The sequence below is a fragment of the Petaurus breviceps genome, unplaced genomic scaffold, assembly GCF_028583685.1.
Source record: "Petaurus breviceps papuanus isolate PSGF00001 unplaced genomic scaffold, PetGlider_PUasm1.0 189, whole genome shotgun sequence".
Classification (NCBI taxonomy): domain Eukaryota; kingdom Metazoa; phylum Chordata; class Mammalia; order Diprotodontia; family Petauridae; genus Petaurus; species Petaurus breviceps.
Window position 1 is genome coordinate 37,414,038 of NW_027185809.1, and position 23,918 is coordinate 37,437,955.

Sequence of the window (23,918 nt, forward strand, 5' to 3'; positions counted from 1 at the left end):
ATACATTGACCAGGTTTGCCAGGGAAGTCAGGGTTTTAAATGGAAGAAAGGCAGTAGGATAGATTCATTTGATTGGGAAAGAGATGAAAATACATGTTAGTGATTACTGGATTTTTAAGGATTCTGCCCAGGGACAGAGTGTTTGGAGAAAGGAAAAAAAAACACCCTTAAAAGTTGGCACTCTGGTCCATTGCTCCCTGTTTTCCTCTTCACAGGGGGAGGGGTATCTGAGCTTTGAGCACCTGCTGCATGGTCACAGTTTTCCAGGAATTTCAGGACACAGGGAGGAATTTTCCCCCAGCTGTGTTGTATGTTTCACATTGCTGTTGAACGCTCTAAAGTTGCTTACCCAGCATAAGTTAGTGAAGGCAGGAAGGGGGAGAAATGGAAAGAACAGTGGGAACTCCTTTCTACATCTTTATCAGGAGAAACTGCTGTCTCAGTGCCCAGCTGGGATATGATAGGAACAAGTCAGTTTGAGGGGAATGACCTCTCTCACCCAGCAGCAGGCCAATACAACTGGGAGCACCCATACATAGATAATACATTGCATCTCTTTGAATTGTATCCATGTCACACTTGAAAACATGAGAATAACCTCCAAAGAAAGAACTGATCTATGGAAATATTTATTATATGGTTCCATCTATCTATCTATCTATCTATCTATCTATCTATCTATCTATCTATCTATCTATCTATCTATCTATCTGTCTGTCTGTCTGTCTGTCTGTCTGTCTGTCTGTCTGTCTGTCTGTCTATCCATCCATGCATCTATACACACACACAATCTTTATCAAATGTTGGCCTTATCTAATGTGAGACGGAGAGGGAAGGAGACAACTCAGAACTCAACATGTAACAATAAATAAAAATTAAAAAAAAAGAAACCATGGGGATATTTAAGAGGTTTTTCCCCTCCGTGTCCTCCCCCCCCCCCCCCATTCTGATACCCAAATTCACTTTTGAAGCCTACTTCTGTGATTCTGTGGAAGATCGTTTAGAACACAAGACTGGGAGAGAGGTGTGCTCAAAAGGAGTCAAATTTCATTTTGCTGACTCATGAATTTCACAAGTTTGGGGAGAACTGGAAAAAGTGCAAGGGGGGCTCTTTACCTCTAAATTCAGAGGTTGACATACTTGCTGTGATGTTTGTTTTCTCAGGAATGCAAAGCATAGCTCATGCATTGGGAGTCAAATGGAATCATAAGATTTTAGAGGTAGGACAGATCTCAGACATTAGTTCTCTCTCCATTGTACAAATGAAGAAATTGAGCACAGGTCACAAAAGGAGTGACAGAGCCAGAGCTAGGGCTATAATGGAAATCCCTGGGCTCACAGCGGGCTGTTCTTTCCACAGCAACAATCTCTACACTAGACTATGTTAGTTCCTTGATTTCTTTCCTCATGTTATTACAAGGCAACTAGAGTGCTGGAAGATCCAAAACATTTTGCTGACTTTAAGTTTGTCTTGGGTAGAAGGGGATTTAGTCAACTCAACAAGCATTTATTAGGCATTTAGTTTTTGTTAGCCACTTAGGATACAAAGAAAGAAAGGCAAAAGCAGCCCTTGCCTTCAGGGAGATCCCAGCTGAATGCAGGAGAAAACATGAGACAACTGTACAAAACAAGGTATATACAGGATAAGTTGGAGATGATGTCACAGAGAAAGCACTAGCATTAAGAAAGATCAGGAAAAGCTTGCAGAGGTGAAATTTTAGATGAGACATGTAGGAAGCCAGGGAAGCTTGGAACAATAGAATGCTAAGCATGGAGGACAGCTGGTGAAAACACAAAGTTGCAGAGGTTGGGAGGAGTGCCGTTACTGAGGAACAGCAAGAAGTATGTATGACAAAGTACATATTCAGGACTAGAGTATCAGAAAACTGGAAAGGCAGGAGGGGGCTAGGTTAGGAAGGGCTTTTTCTTCCTTTCACATTTATTTATTTTCAGTTTACGACATTCAGTTCCACAAGTTTTTGAGTCCCAAATTTTCTCCTCCTTCCTCTCCTCTCCCCTCTTCCCTGAAAGATGGCATGTAATCCGATATAGGGTCTACATATACCTTCACATTAAACATATTTTCACAGTAGTCAAGTTGTAAAGAAGAATTACAAGCAATGGAATGAACCATGAGAAAGAAGAAACAAAGCAAAACATAAAAGAGAGAGAGAGAGGAGGTAGTGTGCTTCAATCTGCATTCAGACTCCATAATTCTTTCTCTGGATGTGAATAGCCTTTTCTATATGAAGGGCTTGAAAAGCCAAACAGCGGTTATTATATTTGATCCTGGAGGCGATAGGAACCACTAGAGTTGATTGAACAGTGTAGTGAGATGGTCAAACCTTTAGCTAGATTGCTTTGAAAGCTGAATAGAGGATGAACTGGAGTGGGGAGAAACAGGCAGGGAGACCAAGAAGCATACCATTGTGATAGTTCAGGCTTGATGTGCTAAGGGAGGGGGCATGTCAGTGGAGAGGAGGAGGTATGGAAACACCCACACACAGAGGTAGAATTTCACAGATTTGACAAGAAGTTGAACTTGGAGCATAATGAGTCAAGGACAACACCTGAGTTTTAAGCCTGGGTGATGGAGAGAATGATGGTGCTTCAGCTGTGTCCAACTCTTTGTGACCCCATAGACCAGTTTGGGGCTTTTTTGACAAAGATACTGGAGTGATTTGCCATTTCCCTCTCTAGTGGATCACCTTTTTTTTTTTTTTTTTTGACAAGAGAGTGATCTATCCATAGGCAAACAGAAGTAAGGTGATTTGCCCAAAGTCACATAGCTAGGAAGTTTCTGAGGCTAGATTTAAACTTAATTCTTCCTGACTCTCTAAGTCCAACACTCTATCCACTGTACCACTTAGCTCTTCTAAATTGCAAAAAAGGCAAAGTTTTTTTTGGGAAAGATAATGGGTTTAGTTTTGGACATGTGGCCCTTAAGATGCCTATGTCTTGGTCATCCAGTTCAAGATGTCCAAGAAGCAGTTGGAGATGGGAGACTGGAAGTCAGGAAAATGGTTATGGTTGGCTGAAAAGATCTGAGAATCATTTGCATAGAAATTCTAAATGAATAAAATGGAGCTAGCAAGTGAAACAGTCTAGAGGGAGAAGAGAAGAGAACCCAGGACAGAGTGCTATAGGATACTTAGGTTTGGTAAACCTAGTCTGAATGAAGAACCAGCAAAGGAGACTGAGGAAGAATCAGTGAACAGCTTGTTTCCTTTTTTTTGCTAACCTAGGTGGCCCTAACTCAGGCAACTGATTATCCTGTGCCTTGTTTCTAGTCTGTCCTTAGGTTGTGACAGAGAGGACACTAACTTCCTTACTTGCCTATACTTCTCCCCAAGTGTCTGAGCCTAAATTTCTGCCACATTGAACTTGGAATCAACACAGAGTCCTTGGGAATGACCTCAAGATCATTTTAGTCTGATTCCATCCTTTTTACAGATGAGGAACCAAGTAATTTCCCAGTGTCATACTGATAGTAAGCACCAAGCAGGGACTAGAACCCAGGTCTCTTGACTTCTAGTTCATAGAAGCTTCCCATAAATCATAATTCTTCAATGGACTAAATATGAGTGGCTAGAGAGAAGTTATGCAACAATCAAAGAGGAGAGGTAGAGGAAGGAGACACATTTTCATGTAATTTCTTAAGATCAAGACTGATTTCTTGGCTAGGAGAAGGAGAAAAGGGAAGCTGTTAAGTTGTTAAAATGATAATGGTTGATCTGGGCTGGTTCCTTGGGGCCTGTTGTGGAGAACTGCCTGTCCCCTGAAAGTTGTGAGAATTGTTGACATCTTTAGAATTTCTGAACATTAAGGCATGAGTTTGAGGGTAGTAATGTTTTCCTTCAGGGTAGGAAGCCAGGTTGTCCTGCTATAATAAAGTATTAAAATGCTCCACTCTACAGTCTCATCAATGTGGAGATCTCTTCCAACAAAGCACAACTGATCTTTGCCTGCCCATCCTGTGCAACTAAGCAGATTTGATTGGATCAGGATTTCTATGCCCACCAGCTACGGAATTTAGGCTGAACCATTATCTTTTTTTTTTTTTAACTTTGCTAGCCCCTTCACTGAGCACCCAGTTAATCCCCATCCCCTGAATAATAAGCTGTACATGGTAGATAAGTTTGATGATACTGTCATTGAGTCATGTGCTTGAATTCTTCCATTTCAATATGAGTTTAGTGATGGGTTACAGTAATCAATCAATATTACCACTGGCACTTGTTTGGAAAAAGATTAACCTGGAGGTTTGGGATTATCTATGGAACAAAGCTACAGCAAGAAACCCATATAAGGATTGAACCCATGGGTGTTGTAAGCACCAAGCTCTAAGTGACTGTCAGAATCCAGACAAGTTTCAGGACAGGCATCAAAATGATGCCCCTCTGCAACCACCATTGTCCTCTTCTAGTCTCCATTTCACCAGAGACTTCATTTGTGCCCTATCTCACCTCCTACAAAAGGTTCTTTTTGACATCACTGTGGTTGTTTGTGTTTTTCCAGGTGATTCCCATTCTCCCCTGATTTTCTGGATTAACATTGACAGTGAAGACACATGCTTTACATCTCTGCTTTTATCTGTTTACCTGATAGTTTCTGCCAACCTCTGAATAGACACAGGCAATGCCTAAGAAACAATGAGGATATTGCTCTTTAAGATTTTTTTTTTGAGGGGGGAAGACAAGGCAATTGGGGTTAAGTGATTTGTCCAAGGTCACACAGCTAGTAAGTGTTAAGTGTCTGAGGCCAAATTTGAACTCAGGTTCTCCTGACTCCAGGGCTGGTGCTCTGTTCATTGTGCCACCTAGCTGCCCCCTCTTTAAGACTTTGATTCTATGATTTCAGTATATCTAAAAGGAGGGACACCTTAGAAATCATGAAACTTTATAGCTGGGAGGGATGTTGAGGATCATCTGGTGCAAGCCCCTTATTTTGTAGATGAGGAAACTGAGGCTCAGAGGGGTACAGTGACTTGCCAAAAAGTAGGAGAGTTTGGGACTAGAACTCTAGTCTCTTGATCACCAACAATTTCCACTACATCATGCTGTCTGCTAATATATTTTAGATTTTTTAGTTCTTTTTAAATGAGTACTAAATTTCACTGTATAAATGCACTATGGAAACTTAAGTTCATCTTACCTCCTATTTTCCCCCCTTACTTTTCTCTTCTAAGAAAACATTTGTTTCCTGTGGAAAATACAGTTTTGAAAGTTTGGGCAAGATTCTGTCAACTAGTTGGTGCAGTGGATAGAGCATTGGGCCTTGAGTCAGGAAGATCTGTTTAAATCTGGCCTCAGATACTTTTAAGCTGTGTGACCCTGGCCAAGTTACTTAACCGTGTTTGCCTTGGTTTCTTCAGATATAACTGAAAAATGACTGAAAAACAAGAAGATTCGGCAGTCATCTTTTATGTGAAAGAAAATTTTCTTGCCATTATGTTAATTTTTCCTCCTGCCTTTTTTCCCCTATCAAATGCCACCCTCTGCCTATTGTTTCCTTTTTTAAAAATAAATTTTGATTTTTTCAATGATCAAGTATTTATTTTTTTCTCCCTCCCACATACTCCCACCCACTGAAAAGAAAGGAGAAAAAAAAAAGAAATATAGAAGCCTCATATCATAAAAGCATAGACAAAGAGAGAGAATTCTCCATTGTTCCTTTTCACTCCTTTGTGATCTTTCTGAAACATCATTGAGTATATTAGGAATGTGGCAGAAGAAATGTTGGAGAAAATATTTGGAATGCAAAGTAATTTAAATAGAATAGCTCATTCCTCACATTCTGTCTCTCCCCTCATTCTTTTTCTCCCATCAGGGTCTGCAAATGTCATCCCCATCTGCTCTCCCAAAAGAAATGACATTGGGGGCAGTGACAGAAAGCCCCCTAGCTTCCTACATCTTTCTGAGCTTAGCCTGGTTGGGTGTTGTGATTTGCAAATAAGCTCGACCAAAAGGGAAAAATTCTCTTTGGAAAATTAGGTCAACGGCCCAGTTGGGGGAAGGGAGGGAACTCAGACCTCACATCTTATTTTCCCATTCTTAGGTTTGTCCTTCTTGCCCCAAGCAATTAGGGCAGCAACCTTCACTGTTGCTGGGAATAGTCATCTAGTAGATTTTTTCTTGTGTGTGTGTGTGTGTGTGTGTGTTGATTGTGTGAATGGGCTTAAGGTCCGGCTTTTTCAGATTCCTTCCTTTTCCTGATGTATTTATCCTGATTACAGGGAGTATAGTTATTAGTTTGAAAGCCAATGGATTGGAGCCCAGACACAGGTGCATGTAGGTTTTCCTTGCTCTGTATCTGCTTAACCAGTAAGTTCTGTTCCTCTAATTTATTAGGGACATAGCTGAACCGGGAAGGAAGGAGGGGGCTCAGGAGGAAGTATTGTTTCTCTTCTCTTTCTATGTTTATTATCATTTATTGTAGTCAGAAAAAAGCATTCATTAAAACATCTACTATGTGTCAGGCACTGGGAAGACAAAGAAAAGATAAAGTCCCTACCCTCAGGGAGCTTACATTCGCCTAGGGGGATTCAGCATGTTCACAGATACTGACTATGAAAACATACATAGTGATCAAGGTGGGATACTAATAATTAGGAGAATCGTAAAAGGTCTCTTGAAGGAAGTATCACTTTTTCTGAATCTGGAAGATGAGCTCAGGCAGCTAGGTGGGGCAGTGGAGTCAGGAAGACCTGAGTTCAGATGTGGGCTCAGACACTTAACAACTGTGTGACCCTGGGCAAGTTACTTCACCCTGTTTGCCTCAGTTTACCCATCTGTAAAATGAGTTGGAGAAGGAAATGTAAAACCATTCTAGTATCTTTGTCAAGAACCCCAAAAGGGATCACAAAGAGTTGGACGTGACTGAAAATGACTAAACAACAACAATGAAGGGAGCCAGGGCTTCCACAGGTTAAGGAAGGAGAGCATTCCAGGCATGACAGATTGTGCAAAGGGAGGTAAGTGGGAGATATGATATTATATACAGAAACAGTAAGCAAACTACTTTAACTGGAATTGTATAAAGGTGATTAATGTGCTATTATCCTGAAAAGAGACTAGACCCAAATATAAAAGAATTTTAAGTGTCCAAAGGAAGAATTTGCATTTTAATCCAAAAGCAAGAGGGACTCACTCAAGCTTCTTGAGTAGAGGAGTAATGTAGTCAAACCTGTGCTTTTTTTAAAAGGAATATCAGTTTGGCAGTTGTGTAGAGAGGGGAGAATCTGGATACAGGAGATAAATAAGGAGGCTATTAAAATATTTTAATATTCTAGATGAGAGGTAATAAAAACCTAGGGCAGTTAGGTGGCACAGTGGATAGAACACGAGGTCTAGAGTCAGGAAGATCTTGGTTCAAATATGGTCTCAGACACTTATTAGCTGTGTGACCCTCGGTAAGTCACTTAACCCTGTTTGCCTCAATTTCTTCATCTGTAAAAGGAGCTAGAAAAGGAAATAGCAAACCACTACAGTATCTTTGCCCAAAACAAAACCTAATGGGGATCACAAAGAGTCAGATATGACTGAATAACAATAACAACAACAATAAAAGCCAGGTTTAGGAGTTTTGGTGTGAAGGGAATAAAGGGAAGAGGATTATAAAAGAGGTATTGAGGAGGAATTGATGTGTTGTCCACTAAGGGAAATCTCAATCAGTGTGAGAAACTCCATGGTTTAAAAGATGAGTTGACTTCATGGCCTTGACAGACATAAGGAAATAAGGAAGAGGAGTGAATTTAGGGAGAATGACAGTGACTTCAGTTTTGGACATGTTAACTAGGTGGACGTGTCAAACAGGAATAAAAAAAATACAAAACTGGAACTCAGAAGAGAGAGGAGGGCTGGGTATGTAGATCTAGGAGTCATCTGTACAGAGGCCATGGGAACTGAGGGAGAGAAGATAAAGAGAAAAGAGGCAGTTAGGTGACAGAGTGGTGGGCCTGGAGTCAGAAGAGCTTGAGTTCAAACCTCGTCTCAGACACTGGTTGTTAGGAGTTGACCTCTGTCTGTCCCAGCTTCCTTAATTAGAAAAGGGAATCACCTCCTTCTCAGTGTTGTTGTGAAGATTAAATGAGTATTTAAATTTGTTAACTGCATCTCCTAGCATCTGGCTTGTAGTGGACACTTAATAAACACTTGCTCCCTTGCCTCTCTCCAGAGAGAAAGCCTTGGGATGCACTCATGCCAATGCGTGAGGTGTGGGTGGATAGAGCACAGATGTGGTGCAGGAGGAACAGCACTGGGTCTGGAGTCAGAGGACCTGGATTCAAATTCTGTCTCTGATTTTGATTACTTGTGTTTACCTTAGACAAGTCACTGAATCTCCCAGTGCTTCTGGTTCCTCATCTGTGAAGAAAAGAATGGGCTGACCTCTCAGGTCCATTCTAAATCTCTGTTCCTGTGATGAACCTGCAAAGGAGGTCAAGAAGGACCAGTCCCATGGGTAGGGAGTAAATCAAGATAAAGCAGCCCCACAAAAACTTTGGGAGGAGAGAATATTCAGGACAGTCTGGTCAACAGTGTCAAATACTACAAAAGTGATCAAGAAAAATAAGGGATGAAAAAAGAAAAGAAAAATGAGGAATGAAAAAAGGTCATTGAGTTTTTGTTGTTCAGTTATTTCAGTCATGTCTGACTCTCCATTGTCCCCATTTGGGGTTTTCTTAGCAAAGGTATTGGAGTGCTTTGCCATTTCCTTCTCCTGATCATTTTACTGATGAGGAAACTGAGGCAAACAGGGTTGAGTGACTTGCCCAGGGTCACATAGCTAGTAGTGTCCAAGTCTGGATTTGAACTCAGGAGAAGAGTCTTCTAGACTTAAGGTCCAGCACTCTTTCCATGCCCCTTTACTTATTCTATTTATTCTATTGGTTCCTTAAATTGATTCTAAATTAACCCTAGCGCCATCAGAAGGCAGGACCTTGAGAATAAAAATGATGAAAGGATTTGAAGGATTAAGGAAACCTGAACAACTTCCCAAATCACAGTGCCTTGATTCTAGTAGGTGCTTAATCAATATTTGGAAAAACGAATTAAATCAAAACATCTAAAAATAAATAAATACTCATTGCCTGGTTGAAACATTCTGAAATGAGACTTTTGAAATCACACTTATATCCTCTTCTCACCTTCCTTCATCCCCATCCCAAAGCAGTTTTAAAAAGCATAGAATGTCTAAGAAATTTACCATTAAGATAGCTGACAACATTCACTCTCTTGGATGGTTTTATTTTGATTACACATTAATCACCCCTTTACCTTGAAGAACAACAGACTTGGGTTGCTATTCCAGGGGAGAAAAGGGATTTCAAAGATGAAAGATCCTTACTTTCCAAAACTGAGATTTGTGAGCTTTTAGTCAGAATGCCCTTGTTCAAATTTGTGGAGGTCAAAAGGAAATGGTTGTGCCTTGTGGCCATCTCCTGCAGCAGGGGTTCTCAATCTTTTGTTGTTGTTGTTGTCATGGACCCCTTTGGCAATCTATTGAACCCCATGGACTCCTCAGAATAATGTTTTTAAATGAATAAGATAAAATGCATTGATTGGATTACAAAGATTAGTGAAAATAAAGATGTCATTTTTGTTTTCCCAATCACATTCAGGGATCCTCTGAAATCTATCCACAGACTCTTGGATCCCAGGTTAAGAACCACTGCTCTAGAGTAAATCCCTCCTTTTTGTACTGAATTGCTCTTCTGTGCCAGAAAGAAAAAGGGTGTGAAACCTCATTAGTTTTGATGCCACATCAGGTGACTGAACCATTTCTTCCACTACCGTTGTGTACCGGTGGAAAGAATGCTGGATTTGGTGTCAGAGCATCTGGATTTGAATCCTGGACCTGATACTCATATATACATGGAAAAAAAAATCATTTACCCTTTATAGACCTCAGCTTCTACATTTCTAAAATGAGAGGGTTAAACACCATTACGCCTCAGGTCTATTTCACCTCTAAATTTATGCTCTTAACATTCTTCCTTTAGCTTAAGGATACTGAAGACACCTCTTACTTTCATCGTGGACACTCTGTCGGTGAAAGGGTTTAAACCCAAATATCCTTAGAGTGAATCCAACTCCTATCTCACATTAACTATAAATTGCCCCTTCTAGCTCCTCCTTCATCCCCTAGTGGGGATGGCTATAAATCCTGGAGAGAATATAATAGTCTCTTCATATAATGTTGATGTGGTACTTGCCATTGGTACAGAAAAAAACTGTCCCTATCATCATAAAGAATTTGGGGGAGTGTGCTACATTTTTTGACCCTCAAGAAAAATATGCAGACAAAATAGCATAGTGATCAGGATGCAGAGGAACTGAAGCAATGGAAACATATGGGGAAATATGCTTTTGGAATAAAGGTATCCAGTAATTTGTTCCCCTTGGCATGACCTAACCCTTTCCTGTCTCAACAGATGATGGAGAGTCCTCTTATTTAGGTCAGACTAGCTTTGTTTTGTTTTCTTATTTTACAATGAGGCATAGCCACATCTCTGCCTAGTAGGTCATTCTGCCTCCTTTGAAGACCCCCCTCCTCCAGTTCCTCCTTCCCTCCTTCCTTCTCTCCTTTTCTTCCTTCCTCCCACAAATATTAGTTAAACACCTACTATTGTGCCAAGCATTGTGCTAGTCATTGATAATATAAAGGCCAACTTGAAAGGCCCTGTACATTCAGGAATCTTTTATCTGCTCCTTCATGAGTTCAGGTAGGACCCCGGATAATTTTAAGGCAGTTTTTGGCTAGTTAATTAATGTAGTCCCTTTTCCTTGTGAGCAAGAGGCCAACTTGATTTGCTTTGGCCCTGAAATCCTTTTCCGTTATAAAAGTCCTGAGAATCTCAACCTTGATTCTATCTTTAAATTGTAACAAAAATTTATGGTGCAAAGCAAGAGGCAGCAAGGTGCCATGACTGGGGGCCAACCTTATGATCAGAAAGATCTGGGTTCAAGTTCTGTTTCTACTAATTATGGCCTTGGGCAAGTCATTCAAGTTTGTAACTAGGTGGTATTGTGGATAGATTGCTGAACTTAGAGTCAGGAAGACTTGAGTTTAATTCTGGCCTCTGATGCACTCTGGGCAAGTCACCTAATCTCTGCCTTGGTTTCCTCATCTGTAAAATGGGGATAACAAAAGCATCTATCTCTCAGAGTTGTTGTGAGAATGAAATGAGTATTTTGTAAAGTACTTTGCAAACCTTAAAACACTATATAAATGATAGCTATTATTATTACTTAACTTCATATATTCTAGCTTCAGATACTTTACCAGCCATTATTATTTTCCTTAATATTATTTAACCTTTGCCCCAGACAAAATTATGAGACTGTAAATTGCAGATGAGTTGCTGAATGAGATTACTCTCCATATTGAGAATTCTCTCTACTATTGAAATCGCAGGTCTGGACCCTGCTCCTGTCCCATCCTATACCCTACTCAAAAAAATAAATAAATAAAGTGAAGAAGTCTAGGCCTAGGGATGGTATACAGGTATTTATAAGATAGAGACTGACCCTGGCCTCATAGAGTTCACAAACCAGTAGTGGGGTTATTAGGTATATATTGAAAGATATGCACATTCATATAAACAAAGATCAGGAGTAGAATAGGTTTGGGAATGTATATGTCTACCATGTATGTATATATGTATATGTGTATGTATATCTCTATTGCTATAGAGAAACATATCTAAACTTTATTGTGGCCTTTGGGGGGGGGGTTGGAGAGAGGGGGAAAAAAGAACAAAGTAAAAAAAAATGTACAACAGAAAACAAAACTCACAAGGAAACAAAGAAAAGGTGGACAATTTTCAACACGAGTATTATTTATCATATAGGCTTTTTTGAAATGAAAATTTATTGTTATATATTTTTAATCCTCTCTTATGTTCTGCCATGCACATGACAAGCTTTTTTTTTTTCTTTCTAAGTTTGTATTTAAGTTTCAATATTTTAAGTTTGTGATATGCTTCTTTTTCTTTATTCTGTATTTGTGTTCTGGAGTTTTAATTTAAAATAAAACTTTGAAAAAAAAAGAATGGAGTTAATGAAAATAAGAGCATTTATAGCATAATTTAAGATTGGCAAAGTGCCTTAAATATATTACCGGCAAGTCAACCTAGGGAGGGCATCGCAAGAAGGCAGCCTACGCTAACACCTGTCCAATACCTGTCCGTCTCAGGAGCCACAATGGAAGGACGCTTTTCTTCCTATCTGTCAATCAAGCGCTATTCCCCGGAGCTACAACTCTTTTAGGTCCCCCGAAGACATGCACATTATAGGCACTGAAGTGACCTGATGCCGGAGTATCTGCTTTGTTCCTCACAGGGTTTTTCATTCCTCCCTGCTCTCACTCTCTCCTTTCCTCGGGCTGGGATGCACCTGACAAAATTGGCCACCCCACTGCTGGGTCTTGCAATCTGGAGTCGTTAGCATCAGAGAACAAAAGCAAACAGCCCTGAGGCCCCAGGACTGGCTCTCTTTAAGGGCGTGCTAAATGGCTCTTGCGTGTAAGAAAAAAGCTAACACCGCCCAGCCTTTTGTATCCTGACAAATCTTCCTCTATTTGAAGAGCTCAGATAAAGAGAAAGTGAAAAAATCCCTGGAATATTGGAAAGGAAGCCCTTTCTCTAGTGGAAGTTTTCTTTAGGTTGAGGCTGGGAGGTTTCTATGCTCTGTTGTTTGTTCTTGAAGTAAAAGGAATTATCTTGCTCCTTACTCTCTCTAGGGGAAAGAGAGGTAGGTGAGAATTAGAGGGGAATTGGAGAAACCTGGTTTTGCCCTTTTTATTTCCTGGTTTCTCTCTTTCCGCGGGAAGTCTCTGACTCCTTCCATCTATTTGCCATGCTCAAAGCCTGTTCCTTGGATGTGGGTTCTATAAGTGCCCTATCTAACCCAGTTTGGGGTACATTTTCTAACTGGGCAGGCTGAGGCATAGGGAGAGGTGCCAAGATAACGGATAAGTTTTCCTTGGACTTTGGAGCAAAGGAAGGAAAAAGTACGAATTTTGAGACTGATTAGTTCTACTAAAAGGGGCAGCTTAACTGGTACAGTGGATAGAGGACTGGGCCTGGAGTCAGAAAACTAGTTCAAATCCAGATGCTTCCTAGCTGTGTGACCCCAGGCAAGTCACTTCACCCTGTTTGCCTCAGTTTCCTCATCTGCAAAATGAGCTGGAGAAGGAAATGGCAAACCACTCCAGTATCTTTGCCAAGAAAACCTCATGAAGAATCAGACACTACTGGAATGACTGAACAACAACAAATCCTATTAAAACCCTATTGTGCTCTTGGGATATCCCCATATGGGAGGAATATGAATTCCCCCCTTCTCCCACCCCCACCCGAGATTGACCAAGAGAAATATTTTGTTTGTTCGTTTGTTTTTTTAAAAGGGAGTGAGAAAATGGAAGAAGAGAAGTGAATCAGTAAGTCAGTTCAGCTTGATGTGGGTAGCATGACTTTTGTGCTCTCCCCCAGCCCATTTTCGGGTTTCCTTCCCTTGTTGTTTTGTTTTCTCACATGACTTCGCCCTGCAGTTTCCAGAGTACTGCTGCATTTAAATCTATATTCTATTTTCTCTCCAAGAAAAATAGGTCAGACCTGAGGCACAGTTCACCAGGTGGGGTCTCTGAGGGTTTGATTCTGATATACCTATAGAACACTTCAGATTTAGCTCCTCATCCCTTCGGTGCTCTCTCTGACCTCCAAGTTGATTCATTCATGGGATGGTACTTCAGTAGGAAGTAGGAAAGTTTTTGTTTCATCTGTTTTGGAGCTGAAAGAGACCATGGAGTTTGCACTTGGCTATAGAAGAATCAATCAGACACTTTGGGGTTGAGTCCAGGGTCTGTCATTTACTAGCTGTGTGACGTTGGGCAAGTCCTTTCAATTCTCTGGTCATCAGTTTGTTAATCTATGAAATGAAATTGGACTCAACCTCTATAGTTCCTTCCAGTTTTAACCTTCAGTGATTCTGAGATAATTGAGCCTAATGAATGGCACGAAGAGGAAGAGAAGACAGAGAAATAGCCTTGATGATGACCAGTAATGGAAGAGATGACACTTTTGTGATGGGGGGGGGGGATGCCTGAGAGAGACCCAGTCAAATCAGGGCTTATTTATTTATCTATTTTTTACCACTTTGAAATTTCGTAGTTGAGTAAAAAAGTCTCTTAAGTTATATTTGTTAAGAACTAATGAAATGAATGCCAGGAATTAAAAAGCTATCTTGATTTTGGGTAGACTTTGTAATGCTGAGGAGATATGGGGAAGGGTTGGCTTTTTCCCTCTCCTTCTGCTTTGCTAGCTCAGTTTTCTCTGTGACTTTTTCTGTAACTGGTAGCTAAAGGATAGGTTATATTGTCTTTTCTGAACTTCCCTGATCTGGTTAGTTACCACTCCATTTTCTTCCTCTCCCTCAACCCCCTCTCCCACCTCTCACCTATCTATTTACCTTGTTGTATTATCCTCATTGACATAGGGTCTTCTTTGCACAACTCTGCCTCACTTAAATCCAATTCATGACAAGTCAAGATGTCACCTGTGAAAGAAACTCTTTAAGATGCTAAGTTGAAAAGTAGGGACCTATCTGCTTTGATAGAGTGAGTTTCATGTTGAGAGTACCATATACTGATGAAAAAACAGGTACAATCCAAAACTAATTTGTACATACTCATAGATGAACATGCTGTTTTCACTACTGTCCTCCCCCTTCCCCTCCCTCCCATCCCTCACTCCATAGAATGTAAGGTCCTTGGTGCAGAGACTGCTTCATTTTTGTCTTTGTAGTTCCAAGTCCTGACCCAGTTCTTGTCACATAGTAGGTACTTACTGATGAATTTCAATTAATCAAATATTTATTGATTGCCTGCTATGTGCTCTGGGACATGGTGTTATATAGTGGAAAGTACTTGAATCTCACACCAGAGGATCTAGATTTAAATCTTAGTTTTCCGGTTTATTACCTGCATTCATTTCTCTGGGTCTCAGTTCCCTCATTGTAAAATGAACAGGTCAGAATAGATGGTCACTAAAGCCTCTTCCAGATCTCAATCCCATGACCCTGTGTGTTGCATAGGGAGATAAGGCTCAAATACAGGAAACAACTAGAATAATATATGCTGCTATGTAATTAAACAGATGATTATCCCCCATTAGATAGTAAGCTCCTTGAGGGCAATGACTGTCTTCTTTCTATCTCTCTCTCTGTCTCTCTCCCTCTCCCCCCCTCCCAGCACTTAACATGGTGCATATTAGGCACTAAATAAATGTTTATTAATTGTTCAGTTGATTCTGTGGTATATACTACAAGAGTCATAGTAATTTAGAGAAGGCTGGCAGCAAAAAGGGTTGAGGTGTCCAATGACATCTTCCTGGAGTAAGTGGGACTTGAGTTGGGTCTGGAAAGAATGAGTAGAATTTTGATAAGTGGAAAGGAAGGTGGGAGGGGAAAAAAAGGGAATAAGCATTTATTAAACACCTACTATATGCCAATTATTGCATTAAGTGTTTTTCAAACATCTCATTTGGTCCCCTTGACAACCTTGGGCAGTTCACATAGTAATAAGAATAAGAATAATACCTTAGGTTTTCATATCACTATATTCTCAAAGGGGCAGGTAGGTGGTACAGTGAATAGACTTCTGGGCCTGGATGCAGGCAGACATCTTCCTAAATTAAAATATGGCCTCAGACACTTAATTAGCTATGTGACCCTGGATAAGTCATTTAACCATGTTTGTCTCAGTTTCCTCATCTGTAAAATGAGCTAAAAAAGGAAATGGCAAACCTCTTCAATATCTTTGCCAAGAAAACCCCAAATGATGTCATGAAGAGTTGAACGTGACTAATTGACTAAACCACAAAAGTTTGCAAAGCACTTTGAGTACATAATCTTATTTGGTCCTCACTACAATTCTGTAAGGACGGTGCTATTATTATCCCTATTTTACAGATAAAGAAACTGAGAGAAATCAAGTGACTTGCCCAAGATCACATAGCTAGCAAGTATCTTAGGCAGGATTTGAATTCAAGTGCAGCACTCTGTTCTGCTCCTTACTGCAGGCAGTACTATCCCAGTGCTCTCTCTGACCACATGGAAATAGTCTGCTATCCTGTTTAATTAAGGGGTAGGTTAACGACCACTATTTCAAGCAATCAATCAGTCACAGTTAATGGCCCTGTTTAGTTATTTATGCAACATGTTTTCCCTTCCCACCTCTTCTGTTTTCCCTTCTTTATGCCTCCCTTCTGCCACTCCACCTCTAACTTTAACTGTGAAGTAAATCTGAAAGGGCCTCTTGCGAAAGGATGATTTAAGGTTTTCTCCAAAGGTCCTTGAGGTGTATGTACACACACGTATGTATTGTGGAAGGAACTGGTGGGGGCTCCAAGTGCAATCTGGGTGTTTTCACAGTCCCTCCACTATTTGGGGCTCATTGAGTTGTTTTTCATATTGCTATAGCCCCTTTCTAAAGAAAAAAAAAACCTCATAGGATTTCCCATTCACGGTCTTATTTATTCATATAGGTATTTTAATTATTGGCACAAAGGGTATTACCATCTGCATCCTGAAAGGGAAATAGAGTCACAGAAATTTCTTGTGCAAGACATTTATAACAAGATATATTGTCATCCCACATGGGAATAAAGAAGCCTGTTCTCTGACCTCCCCTGGCCTCGTACTCGGTTCTCTTGGAGTCCAAGTTTCCAGTCACAATGTACAAGTTGGTCTTGAAAATGGGGGCCACATGGAAGGCTGTATGATATAGTGGAAGATGTTTGAGGTTTAATGAGCCCTAGTTCTTGTACTAACTACTGTGTGTGGATGGGAGGAGTTGGGTTTCCTCACCCCAGACCGTTTGACATAATCACTGTAAGTAAGGGGGCTTGTTCAGTAGTTTTTCAGTCGTGTCTGACTCTTTTTGATCCCTTTTGGGGTGTTCTTGGTAAAGATACTGGAGTGGTTTGCCATTTCCTTCTCCAGATGATTTTTCAGATTTTCCTGAGGCAAACAGGGTTAAGTGACTTGTCCAGAGTCACACAATTAGGAAGTATCTGAGGCCAGATTTGAACTCAGGAAGATGTCTTTCTGACTCCAGGCCCAGCACTCCATCCATTGCACCATGTAACTGCCCTAAGTAGGGGGCAAATAACAGTAAAAACCATGAGTTTTCCCATTTGTGGAGTAAAGAGTGGTTAAATCATCTTTAAGGTCACTTGCAACTTAAAAATCCTATGAGCTTAAATGACAAGCACAAGCTAGTTAGTGGTTTCCATCTCCATTAATGACAATGCTTCCTAAACTTAGTAAGATGACCCTTTAACAATTATGGTCAAAACAAACACCTTACCCTGTGGCCAACCTAGGGAGATAAACCTTTCCAAATTTTGGTGGTCTCTGGGCAATAAACTTGTTGATAATTGACAAGGGTTTACCCAGTTATGTTTATTTGTGTATGCCAAATTTGATTTAAAATGATGATTCCTGTCTTTGATGGTAAAAAGTAAGAAGAATTAAATGGGAATGTTCAATTCACCCATGCTTCTGTCTGTGATGAAGGATGGTCACTAGGAACCCTGGGGATGAAGAACTGAAAGAGATGCTTGTTGTCCTGTCCTTTAGGACTGGGTGGCCAACAACCCTACAACTTGTCCTAAATTCATGTGACTTTTTTCTCTAGTTTTCAATGGGAATGCCTTAATTTTATTATTTTTTCTCTGGTCTGAAAACTCGCTCGAATTTTCATGCAATGTCCTGTCTGGCGGGTGAAACATATTTGTGTTTTGTGATTGTCATGCCAATGAGAATATTTTAACCAATATTCTTGCTGATTTCAGGTCTGGCTTTGCTCTTTGGAGCTCTATCTGTTTCCAGGATTGCTTCTCTCCGGACAGATGTGAAGCTACTCTTTCTTACTACATGCACAGTGAAAGGGGATCTTGAGACCCTCAGCTTGCATGGGTGGTTTTTGGGTGGACAAAGCTGACTGCTCAGAAACTGAACAATCTCTGAGTCTTACATGAGCTCCACAGCCATGCAAGAACATATTGAACTGCTGTGTGTGTGTGTGCTGCTAATTCTCTTCTCTCTTTTTTTCTCCCTCCTTCCTTTCTTTCCTCTTCCTTTCCTTCCCTTTGGAAATGCTTCAACAGATGTCATTCAAAATCCAGGTGAGTCTTTGTGTTTCAGTGAGAAAGAGAGAATCCTTTTCTTCTTTTGAATATGCATGTTTTGTGTGAATCTGTTTTTCCTGGGGTGGAGTGGTGTCAGAGCGGATTTTTAGCACTGGAGTTTATCTAGTCCAAAACCTTCATTTTGCAGATTAAAAGAAAATAACAGAGTTTCAGAGAGTTATTTTTATAAGGTCACTTAGCTAGTAAGTGTTACAACTGTAGATTAAATAATATGGATTCTGGTTGGATTTTGAAAAACTTTATTTTAAAATAATTGAAATATCATCATCACAATTATATGCATATACACACATAATGTATATAATTACATACAATTGTTTCTTTATTTGTTCCTTTTTCATTTTCATGTGCAATCTTTTTACATAGAAAGCTTGTATTTTCTATATCAAAAGATCTATTTTTTATGTTTGTTTAAATTCAGAATAAAAAAATGAATTAAAAAACTTGTTGAATGAAAAGTTTCCTGTTCAGTCAGTGAACAAGTATTAATGAATTGCTTATTACACTGCCAGGTTCTATGCTAACTAAGTACTAGAACTTCAAAAAAAGGAAAACATAATCCCTGCCCTCAAGGAGCTTACATTCTAATGAGAGAGAGAGAATATGTAAATAACTCTCTACAAACAAGATATATAAAGGGTAAATTGGAGATAATCTTAGAGAGAAAGTGTGTGTGTGTGGGGGGGGGGGAAATGAAAAGGGGCCCGGAAAAGGTCTGTTACAGAAGGTAGGATTTCAACTGAATCTTGAAGGAAGCCCCTATTTAATGAGTGTTGGATATATCTAAAAAGTGAAGAGTAAATATTTTGGGAAATTATTTTCAAATCATTCTCCAGTTATGAATCACCCAACTTGTTGAGAACCTTGGTCTTATTCTTCTCATCCCTGCTTTCATTTGGTAACTACAGATATTTAACATTTCAGGATTGGGGTTGTTGGGTGGATAATCTGACACGTGTGGAAAGAGGTTTCTAGCCATGGAATAAAAAAAAAACCTGTCCTTTTGATGATTTATTTTATCTTTCTAAATTGCATACATCTACCTTTCTCTTAAGCTATGTCTGTGCTGTGGTCTATTTGTCTTAACCTGCCAGTTTGCAGAAAAACACTTGTCGATGGGTAGACGGACCTGGTTCAGGTTTAGATGACCATTTAAGGACATTCAAAACCACTGGGCCCATTAGCTTTGAACTGAGATACTGATTTGAACTAAAGAGAATAAATAAAATACTAAATCCCAGTCCTTCCCCATTGCCACAATAGGAATGAATTCAGTTGCCTCACAGAGTTATAAAAGTTCCTCAAGGATTGAGTTTCTTATTACCTCATACCTTCTAATAGAATTATTGTTTATTAGATCAAGCAGAGGTAACTTGGTATCTTTAATACTCTTTAGTCTCTTTCAAATTGTGCACGTGCATGCACACACGCACACATACACATATAGAGTTTTGAAATTTTCCTACTTGGGCTATGGTTATCTGGTCATCCTCAAATATAGCCTTTAACCTCCTTACTACAACCATTGGTCCCTATTTTTTGGTTGCAGTTCCAATTAAAAAAAATAATGCTTGAAGACATTTTTAAGATCATCCATGGGTTCCAATTTTTGTTGTGGAAATATGGCCACCATAAATATAACATGTAAGAGATATTTACAAAGATAAATCAATAGCTAAATTGAATGTAAATATGTCTTCAAAATATCTTGTTAACAGAAACATCAACAAAACTTTCACCAACCTTATATTACAGAAGCTATAAATACCATATATTCTGTCACAGCAATGAGGATATGTAAAAATGCGTGTAGGTAAATAATGTCTACAGAAAAGGAAAAGTTACTGTATTTATTGAATTTCTTTCATAATAATCATAACTTAGTATCTGGGATTTTACTAACTTTTAAGACAATTAAATTGTCCATGTATTGGCTGCTTCCTAGTTACGGGTCTCCCCCCAAGTTGTATCCTGGATTCTTTTCTTTTTTTCTGTCCAAGTCCTCTCTTTCAGTGCCCTGACTACCATTGGTTCAATTAGCATTTCATGCAAATGATTTTCAAGACCCATGTATCCAGCTTTAGTCTCCTAAACACCAGTCCTTAATTATCAACTCCTTTTTGGACATCTCTCCCTGGACATCCTGTTGGCATCTCAAATGCAACAAAACAGAGCTTGTCTTTCTGTCTTCCCTTCTAAAACTGATCTTTCCTCCAAACTTTTCATTTTCTATTGAGATATCACCATTCTTCTAGTTACCCAAGTTTGCAATCATAAAATCTTCCTTCTCCTCCATCCCTCCTATGTCTAATAAGTTGGCAAATTTTCAATTCAACTTCCATATCTCTCGTATGTATTCCCTTCTCTCCACATACACAGTTCCCACACCAGTGCAAGACTTTTAAGACCTCTTCAATCCAAACTCACCCCAGCTGCTGACATAAACATTCTAATACACAGAAACGATGCCACTTCTGTGCTCAAATGCCTTTGGCGGTTCCTGATTTCTTCTAGAACGAGACAGGAACTTCTTAGATTGGCATTTAGACCTTGGCTATAGCCTCCCTTTCCAAATTAATTTTAAATTATCTTCCTTCATGTAATCTATGTTCTAGTTGAAAGGGTCAACTTGATAGTCACTGTTCTTGACACTCAACCACTTCTGAGTCTTTGCATGTGTTGTTCCCTAGGACTGGAATACAATCATGCCTCACTCGCCCCTTTCAAAATCCATCGATTTCTTCAAGGCATAACTCATGTTCCATGGTTGCTACTATGCTCTTCTCCTCCTCTCTCTTCCCATCCCCCTTTCTTTCCACCCCCTATACTCCCCTCCCTTCTTCTTCTTTCTTATCCTCTTCCCTCTTCTCTATTCCCCTCCTCTCCCCTCTTCTTCCTTCCACTCTCCTCTCTTCCCTTCCTCCCTCCCCTCTCCTCTTTTCTTCTCTGTTCCCTCCTCTCATCTTCTCTGCTATCCTCCTTCCTTTGCTTTCTCTCATATATGTATTTATACACATATGTATGTAAATATATGTATGTATTCACTTATTCATTTGTTTAGCCATCCATTCATTCATTGGATTATATATTTACAAGTTGTATTCTTGAGTGATTCTACTTGAATAAGCCACTTGAGGGTAGGGACTTTTTTTTTGGTTTGTTTTATCTTGGTATTCCCAGTGCCAAGCACAATGCCTTGTACATGGTAGATACTTAATAAATGCTTATTGGATTAGACTGGATTTCATTAGCTGAGTGAATACACTAAAGCATAGTACACTAGTTCTCAGGTGCACTCTGGTTAATAAAATGTTTTCTTCATGATCGGTACTTTCATTTTATTTCTCAGTTCCCCTTCTTTTGTACAATTCTGCTTTCATTTTCATTGAATGAAAAGGTATATGGTTTAACTTAGTTCCTCTTCCTGAATTCTTTCTGTAATAGACATTTCTAGAAAAGAATGAATTCAGAATGGTTTGGAGACCACAGTCAGAACATGGCTTCTTAGAGTTCCCCCTTTTAACAATATGGGAGCATTCCATCTGCCTTTACTTCGAAGATATCCTAGTGGTTTTGCATCTGAGGTTTAAAGTCATGTGGCCTGTAGATAATTTTTGTTGCCCTCCAACACCTTTTCTTTAAACCTTCTCCTCTATGGCTCTTGTACATAAAACCCTGCAAAGTTGGCTCTGCCTTCATGGCAGTAGCTGATTCATTCACTCTAGAGTCTGAGCAAGTCTGGCCTTGGATGAGGTGACTTCACAATCTCTATCTTTCTGTGTTCCTTGCCAGGCAATCTGGATCGAGCCAGTGGGGCTCCTGAAGAGAGATACTTTAGCTTTAATTTTAACAGTTCTCCATTCTCTCCTTCCCCCAGTCCCCTCAGGAAGACAAATAGGAGATTTCATAAGCTAATTTTTTTACAAACTAAAATTTCATAAACTAATCTTCACCCAGGGGCAGCTGGAGGACTATAAAGGGCCAATTGATTAATTTTACTTGCTGAGTGGATGGGTTACAATCAATGTTACTGTAAAATACCCCTCCTGGAAAGCAGGACATATTATGAACTTTGTGGGTTCCTAACTGAATGGTAATGAATTTTTAAATCTCAGCCCCATGGGGTCCAGTCTTAGTCATGATCAAGACAGTGGTACAGTAGAAAGGATTTGGAGTTGTACCCAAATTTTAATCTTGGTTATGCTATTTAGTATATGTCTGACATTGGGCAAATTACTCAACCCATCTTGGCCTCAGTTCCCTCATCTCTAAAATGGGGGAGTTGGACTGCTTGAATTCAATTCAATGGAAAGAATGCTAAACTTGGGGATAAATGATTGAGCTCAAATTCCAGCTTTGCCATTGATTACCTTGTGACTTTAGACAAGTTACTAAACCTCAATGGGGAGAGGGTCAGGGCGGAAGGGAATAGAGTATTTATTAAGTGCTTACTATGTGCAAGGCATTCTGCTAAGCACTGAAGATATAAATACAAATGAACCAGGCAATTCCTATCCAAAAGGGGCTTGTTCTAATGGGAGAAGACATTTAGAGGGGAGCTGGAAAGAAGTGAATAGGAGGAAGAGTGAAAGCTGCTGTTCAAAAGGTGTAGAAGAAAGTCCAGAGAAGTCCAGTTTGAGAATGAATGGACTGGGCCTCTCATGAAATGGTGGTTTGGTCCAAAGACCCACCTACCAATCATTGGACCCAATGGACTCCATGTACTTAAGTGACTCTTGGCAAGTCATTTCTGCTTTTTCAAACTCTGAATCTATGATGCAATAAGTAGGTGTCTTCTAGGTCTCTTCCAACTCTAAATTTGTATTCCTATGAGTTGCCTGTTTTGGAGACACCCTTCCCACTCCTTCATCCCACCAGCCCTTTTGCTCTTGAGCTGTTTGGACCAGAGACCGAGGTGATAGAATCAGCTAGATTGAGATGACGGAGATTGGGGAGGGGAGTGGGAGGAAGATGGGGATGGAAGCCTCGGACTCCATGTGAAGAGTTGCTGACAGTTTGCTTGCTCTGGGTTGGAAGGGGGATAGAGGAGTAGGGGTGATTGAGTGGCACCCTGTCTGGAGGCGTGAGACTCACTCCCTGCCCTCTTCCCCTTTGTCTCCTCCCCCATCCCACCTCCAGGGATGTGGGGCTGTTTATAAGTGTTCCAGTGACAGCCTTTCTCCTCAGAAGGGATAATAACTCAGGCCTTGGCTGCTGATTAGAGTTTGAATTTAAATGAATAACTGTGACCTTGTTGAAGTGCCCTAGTTATTCAGAGGCCTGATGAGGAAATAGTCCTCTTTCTCTGAGTCCACCACAGCATTGGCAGAAAAGTAGGGGAGGGAGGGATAAGGAGCTTCTGACTGGCAAGACTGGAGAGGATACTATTGCTGGAAAGAATTGAAGTAGTTTTTGCTGTTTCTTTTTTCATAATTCCATTCTTCAAGGTAGCTCTCCAGATGCTGGCCCAGTTCTTCCTCTGGTTCTGAGGACCCTAGAGCCTCAGTCTAGCTTCCTCCCCTAACTCTTCAATGAGCAATGAATATGGAATGAGAGGATACTATCTTTTTCATGTGTTTCCTCTAACAAGTCTCTTGACCTCTTTTACCCCTCAGGCTTCTTATCTGTAAATTGAGGAAGGCTAGACTAGATGATCTTCAAGGTCATTTTCAGCTCTTCAACTTGTGATTCTTGGATATCCCAAAGC

At 40.0% G+C, this 23,918-nt stretch overlaps 1 protein-coding gene across 3 annotated transcripts in view; it reads left to right on the plus strand.

The window, feature by feature from the left end:
• The window catches only part of NRXN3 (neurexin 3), a 2,132,730-nt gene that overhangs the window by 130,501 nt on the left and 1,978,311 nt on the right, over positions 1–23,918 (plus strand). For all 3 annotated transcript variants that reach the window (XR_011169070.1, XM_069092330.1, XM_069092331.1), the window contains exon 3: positions 18,170–18,187. Coding sequence is in view for 2 of the 3 variants with exons in the window: in XM_069092330.1 (XP_068948431.1) it covers positions 18,170–18,187 (18 nt within the window). In the remaining variant the exon portion in view is untranslated. The remainder of the gene's footprint in view (positions 1–18,169; positions 18,188–23,918) is intronic.